Source organism: Apaloderma vittatum, unplaced genomic scaffold (assembly GCF_000703405.1).
Source record: "Apaloderma vittatum isolate BGI_N311 unplaced genomic scaffold, ASM70340v1 scaffold16894, whole genome shotgun sequence".
Taxonomy (NCBI): domain Eukaryota; kingdom Metazoa; phylum Chordata; class Aves; order Trogoniformes; family Trogonidae; genus Apaloderma; species Apaloderma vittatum.
The window spans coordinates 31,392-38,771 of NW_009713397.1; the positions used below are offsets into that span (position 1 = coordinate 31,392).

Sequence of the window (7,380 nt, forward strand, 5' to 3'; positions counted from 1 at the left end):
AAATTATTTTATTATAGCTGTTGAAAAGGTATTTGTGGCTGGGCATCAAATGTTACCCTCTTAAAGAATTCATGTACATTAAGAGCATTTCCCTGATCACAAATTATTAGTATTTTTCATTCCTCCAAGTATGCCCAAACCTTGTCATCTGCTACTTTCAAAATGAGCAATTACTTGGACGTTGTCTTATTTGCATATTTTAGGGAAGATCCCTTTTCTGTGCCATTCCCTAACCAAAAATTCAGTGAACATGCTAAGATGGATGGCTCAAAGGACACAGGACTGACTTTGTTTCAGAAGCCTTAGGCACAATGTGCAAAGGTCTGGGCCCTGAGCCTAAAAAGCAGCCAGCTATACCCTTGGCCATGACCTTTAATACATCCAGCAGATGATCAACACTAGAAATGACCCCATTCCCATGTCCATTTTTAAAAATATCAGTTCTTCTCTCCCAGCACCAAAAGGTTCACTGTGTAACATTTGCACTTGATTCACCTTTCTGTTTTTAAGGTCTTAGTGCAGCTTGGGAAAAAACTACAAGTTATTCAACTGTCATTGAACCACAAAGGCCAAAAGCCTAAACCTGTTCTTGTGCAAATCCCTACATTAGAAAAGATCACTATCCAACTTCACCAATGATGATCAAGTTCTTTTCAATACAGATGGTTTCAGACTGGATTCTAGATTAAGCAGAGGTCCTAGACTGCTTGGCAACATCATTTCAATGGTTAAGCATCTCACAAGAAATACTTCAGGCTTTCCATCTTGCAGGACAGTTTGAATTACAATAAGAAACAGCACTGAGGACTCACCTTTCTTTAAAGGATTAACTATCAGCTCAAGATTTAGGTGTAAATCTCATAAGCTGGTTTATATTTTGTAATTACCTAGGACACTTAAGAGTAATTACTGGATCTGTTATGATTTTTTTTTTAAACTTTAGAAGTTTAGTGCTACTCCTTACAGAAAAAAAAAGGTTACTCTTCATTAGTCACTCGAGTTTTTAATCAGGATATTGAAATAGGTGGATTAAATTCACATATACCACGAGTTTGTCCATGTATAGGTTTGCACATCTGACTATTATACCCAACTTTTCCTAGACAACTGAAGATAGTCCTGAGGTCAATCATTTTAAATATACATTTTATTTAAAGAGGCACTCAGGTATTTGTTTAGCAAGGAACACAGGTGTGAATTTGAATAAGAAAAATACCTATTTTTTCAGGTTTAAGTAGTTTGAAGGAAACAGTTGAAGTTCCTTTGCCACCAGACTTTGTAGTAACAATAATGTCTCCCTTGTCATTTTTAGCCTGTCCGACTCGACACACAATCTTACTGGCAGACATCCATTCCGCAGTTAGCAGACAGTTGTGCCCACAGATTGTCAAACCTGGGAAAAAGAAAAAAGAAAAAACTTACTGTGAATAGAAGCATCTTTTGAAATTTTATAATGCAAATACATTTATGATGTCTCTTGCAGCAAACAACAGAGAAAGAATCATGAGAACATTTTTCACAAGTTCCCTAGGTGACTCCAAGTCTTTTGTCCCAGTGACACTTCATGAAACACGCAGTGCTGCTTCAAGCATATTTTAGTCTCTTCTACCAGTTATGGGCTACCATAACTTTTCCTTCATGTTGTACAATGGATCTTCTGCCTGTAAGACACTTAGAGAACTGCTGTTCCATATAGCACTTCTGTGAAACTTCCATCAAAACTGCCTGCAAAAAATCTTTTCTAAGTTCACTTCATATGACATTGCATAGCAAAAATCCCAAAGAAACTGCAAAATATTTACAATTAACAACATTTCTTTAACTTTATCTGATCAGCAGTACTACCGTGAACACAAGGGTGTTTTTGGTCAAAAAATCAACAAATATCCTGTCCCAATCTCAAATATTCTGTCCCAAAAATCCATGATAAGAGACTAATTCTGCTGAATAAACCATCTTTGTTGGATGAAAAAATAACCATGTAACGTTTACCCATTTCCTCTTCTAAACCTTTCCATAAGAAGTAAAATGACACACTACAAAATTAAAGCATAATATATATTTTAGTCGTGAAGTCTTCTTGCAGGAGAAGACTGTGGCACATTAAAATGTCCTTAATACAAGGTCTGAGGCTTCCTGGGGCTTCGCATCAAATCAGTCTGACCAGCTGATGAATCTGACAGATCAGTCTGGTCAATTCTGGCCAGACCAGCACTCTGGATGCCAGAACAGACAGATTGTTTACTCAGATCTAGAACAACAGTTTCGATATTTCAAATCAGAGATTTGTTGTCTTGAAGAATGGGCAAGATCCTAATTTCTACAGTATCAACTTAAGAAGAATCTAATCAAGCTGTTCCTCAAGTATCACTCTTACCTAGAAACTTTTTGCCTTATGTCCAAAAGCACATGGCCCTACCAGTGTGTTGGCTGTACTGGACTATAAATCAGTCAGGCACAGTGGTTCTTCCCCTGTTGGCTTGCCTTTTGTTTTTACTTTCTAGAAAGCTCTGACCAATTTAAAAAAAAATACTTACAGACAGAAAAGGGTCAGCATATATGGCTCAGTACCAAAGCTTCACACTTACTTTCTCTCACAATTTACGTCTCTGACATTACGCAGCAGACAAATTTGGCAGTTTTCATGGTTGTCACAGAAAAAGCCCTACTCTCTGCCAAAAACTATTTTGAAAATGAAAACAAAAAATAAAAAAACAGAGAGGCACTGAATCTTGTTACAACTGAAAGCAATTTTACTTTTGCAAGGACAGTAGATCTGTTTCTTAAAAGATGCCTGAATGAAGAGGTAGGGAGAGGAGGGCAGGAGCAAAAGACGATACACACAAAAAAAGCGCCTTGAAATAAATAATTGGTTGTTATTTATTTGTAACATTTTATCCAGTTTTTATTTTTCAGAGGGGAAGAAAAACCCCCACACATTCACGATGCATAGGTTTTAACCTTACATTATATTATTAAATCTCTTGTGGCTTTATGCTAGCAACTTCTCTGAAGGAAAAAAGATTGTGGCAGGAACTAATACTAGCTGAAAGAATTTGTCTGAATCATTCATAAAGACGATTCCACCCTAGAATTTCAAAGGTGTGAACTCATGCTTAAATTAAGCAATGCTTTAAAATGAAGACTACAGCAAGTAAATAGGGTAAATCCTTTTGAACAGCTGTTTTAAAAAATCCTTGCATCAATTATTTTCTACTCCTCGTAGGTTCAATAAAATCACAAGATCCAACACTTCTGAAATGGGAGGGAAACAGTCTTTGTGTGTATCTCAGAAATGCAAAAGAAAGTATGTCTCTCAACATTTTATATACCATACTAAACCAGAACAATGGGCAAAAGACAGTTTCTAAAATAAGGGCATGTTGGTAGAAACATTTTGATAGTACAGATAATACAGATTTTTTTTCTCCCAAAAGAGAAAATTCCCCTTTAAACAAAATTGCATTTTAATCTATTGCATGATACAAATTTATACGAGAGCATCATACTCAAGTTCTAGCTTTTAAATGCCTTTGAACAAGTAGGAAAAGCAATTCTCTTATTGAGACTTCCCTATTTTATTTAACCTTAAATATTTACCAATTTTACAATGCCCAAAGAAGAAAATTGCAAATGTCTTAAAAGACAAATTAAACCTGGAAAGCATCAACGTCAGAGGTATCTTCTGGATTTGACTTTCTGTACTATGAGCTATAGAGTTACAAATAAAAAGCCTATTTGGCTTCAAAGATACAAAGACATTAATAGAAGGCTCTCTCTTAAAAGAAACAAAAGGACAGGTTCTTCTGTTAAGCAATATTCTAGGTTTTATATATAAAAAGTCTCTTGCTTTTCACTTTAATGCATCTCAGATAGCAGATTATAACTTTATAAAACCTTCAAGACTTGCTTAAATCTCATGCCTAAAAAGGTTCACTTTTGCAAGTATTTCCATCCAACTCACAGGGAATATTTACACGCCTAATTTAACCAAAAAATGTCTGGGGCTTTAGTCGCTCACTAGAGAAAAGTGAGATTTGACCTATGGAAAGCAATAAGGCAATCCTTTTTTTTTTCTTTTTATTTCAAAGCATGAAATTATTAGTAGTGTGCGTTGAAAGAGTTACTCTGAAAAAAATATGAGAAAAACCATTAACAGTCAGCTGTAATACTGAGGCACAGTTCAGATGTCTTCCTTTCGAGTACCTAGCACTGATGACTTTTAAGAAGATCATACCAATGAATTAACAAGGTTACCAATGTACATCAACCCCACAAACACACAGAAAGATACTCACCTCTAGTGTCATCAGCTACTTGATTATTTCTCAATAAAGATTCATTAGTGTACCACAACCTCATCTAGCAGCTCAGGAAAATACTGCCTCCACTTTTGAGAGACAGCAAACTGAAGTGAAGGGAAAAATTGTAATAGTTTATCCTTGGCCATAAAGTTCATTGTGGTGGCCATGAATGGAATTCAGGAATCTTGGTTTACAGCCATGAAGTGAAATATTGTTTCTAGCAAAGCCAAACAAAATTCCACTGGACTTCAGAGGAGTCATGGTTCCACAACAAATTAGATGAATTGTGTCTAACATGAATACTGAAGTGTATATACGCTTAACTTACAAGAGAAATAAGGGAAATTCCAGTAGTTATAGTTAACTTGGATTTCCAGAAAATTTTACAAAGTCCATCTTGAAAGGCTTAAGAAAATTAAGCAGCTATAGGATATGATTTCCAAATGGATAAATAGCTTGTTAAAATAGAAACAGGGTTACAGTAAATGGTGTGTTTTCACTGAGGAAAGTCTCCACATGGTCTGTGCTAGGATCGTTTATGTTCAATATATTCATAAATGACATGATAAACATGTTCAAGTTTGCTGATCCTATTCCTTTATTCAGAATGTAAAGAACATAAAAACTAGAAAAAAGCAGAACAGACCTTACGAGTGGATGCACTATAATGTAGACGCTACAGGCAAAACCTTAAATTCAAAGATGATGGACTCAGAGTGACATCTAACCTTCAAGCATTAAGGCATGGAACTATAATAGGCAGAACAATAGAAAACCCTAGCTCAGTGCTTAGTAGGAGTTATACGGAAATCAGAATTCTATGGAAGAAAATACAAAACAAAAGGGAGAGTACAGTATTATACCATAATGCATTCATATCCTGAGCACTGCAGGTAAGCACGATGACCTTCACCCATGACTGGCACAATGCATTCATATCCTGAGCAGTGCATGTAAGCACGATGACCTTCACCCATGACTGGCACTGAAACCAAAAAAGATTGACCCTTTTTGTCACCTTTCAGTGAAAGATACATGCAGAAAATTTGAATATACTAGGACTTTTCAGCCTGGAAAAGAGGCAACAGAGCAGTGACGACCAAGATCTGTACGGTCAGGAGAACTCGAGGAAACTGCCGGTTCCCTCTGTCAACGCGAGAGTGATGACGATTCAGATGAAGTTACCACATTAACACCGAAACAGTGAAGGAAAGGGCTCTTCACATAATGTGGAGCTGAATCATTGAACCTGCTTGGTCATAACTTTTGCAGATACACAAACTGACTTTTGCACTTATCCAAGGAACAGCGACACTCAGTGACTTTCTCACTACACTGAGAATACTTCCGACAGGAACGTCTCCCCGCTGACATTCTCAACGCCTGGGAAAGGAACAAGGGAGCATCTCACCGTCACCTTCTACTACGCTCCGGTTGGCACATGTTCTTGGCATGCAGCACAGGGTGTTGAGTCAAGCTACGGGTGCATCAAGAAAAGTACGGTCATTCTGCTTAGTTACACATCAGGCAGCAGCCCTGAATTTATAGGTTCAAACACACATTTGTGAAAAGGCATTCCTCATACCGTGCAACATAGATTTTACCATGCAAAAAAACTGTCTGTAATAATATCCTAGATATGATTGTGACATTCTACAGTCTCAAAATAAGGCTGTGGGGTTTTTTTTACAACTTACCTATGAGGTCTGTAGGCCCAGTCCCCAAGTTTTCTCCTCTAATTGTCACTTTTGTCCATGAGATGCCTTCATTGGGAGAGATGCCAGTCACAAGCGGGGGCTGCCGTGTTCGAGACATGATGTCTTTTCAGTTATTGAAAACTGGACTGCTTTTATCTGTTCAGTAAGAAACAATAATTTAAAACCAATATTATGTAAAAATTAAAAAACATTCAAGCTCTTCTTCTAAAATGGTAGAGAAACATGAACATAAATATGGAACACCACCCTCAAAGCCTTTTTTGCCATGTAGTCATAAAATAATGAAGAATACTTACACTTTCTTTGCACTTCCATTTTTTAAATTTTTTAAATTACTCTACAATTCAGAACTAAAGCTAAAGAATATTGAGAAAGACATTAAACCCTTAAAATAATTAATGATACTATACACATACACTCCAAATCACTGATGTCAGAATTCAAATGAGCCTATTCAATCACATATTAGAAAGATATTAGTGTATTCCACAGAAAGTTTAGCATCGCTAAGCGAAGCGATAGACTATGATTTCACATATGGATAACTTCCCCATCAAAATTAGACTTACTGGCACAGACAGTCCCACAGGAAGAAGTCTCCAGCACTTATTTGTATAAAGTATCAACACTTACATAAACTGAGAAAATTGAAACATTACTTGCAGACACTACACTAGCAGAGAACGTCAACAAAACAAATACTATCCCAACTGATCAACAAAAATGTACATAAAAATCACCAGAGAAGCATTTCAAGAGGAGTATTCCTTTGCACCTGAAATCAGGAGTCAACTCAAACCAGTTTAATTAGCTTTATAATATAAACACCAATATGGTAAGCGCATTATGCAGCCTACATTTAGTTTACTGTGCAACTGATCACAAATTTCTGTAGCTTATTAGCTGTTTTCTTTGTGCAGCTCTGCAGCTAGAAGAAGCAGATGAGTATAGCCTGAAGTACATGAGCTCCCATGAACTTCACGTTTACACCACTTGGTAAACTAAGAGCCTGCCCACAGGTATACAGGTCCGACAGAGGTCATAAGACAGGCAGAAGAGATTCTTTTAAGGATTTCCACAGTAATTTTGCATCATCTGCTCAATTTCACACCTCCTGAATTCTTCTACTGAGACACAACTTCATCCTTAAAAATTCCTAGTAACAAAAATAATTTTCATTTGGTATTCCGGAACCTTGTAAAGTTATCTATGATCAGTTTCTAACAGGAATTTATCTGCATCATTTGAGACTGCCTTTGAAGAGTGTGTAATTAATGAGATGCACAACATATGTCTGGAACTAAGGTGGTTTGTTTTGATTTTATGTTTTTAACTGACAAACTTCCTAATATTTCCTG

General features: G+C 36.5%; 1 protein-coding gene across 1 annotated transcript in view; it reads right to left on the reverse strand.

Annotated features, from left to right (window-relative positions):
- The window catches only part of LOC104273147 (exocyst complex component 2), a 35,113-nt gene extending 28,969 nt beyond the window's left edge, over positions 1 to 6,144 (reverse strand). The window contains exons 1-2 of the mRNA XM_009868376.1: positions 6,002 to 6,144; positions 1,217 to 1,393 (exon numbers count right to left, since the gene is read on the reverse strand). Of these exons, the coding sequence (XP_009866678.1) occupies positions 1,217 to 1,393; positions 6,002 to 6,119 (295 nt within the window). The 5' untranslated portion in view covers positions 6,120 to 6,144. The remainder of the gene's footprint in view (positions 1 to 1,216; positions 1,394 to 6,001) is intronic.
- Between the last annotated feature and the right edge of the window lie 1,236 nt (positions 6,145 to 7,380).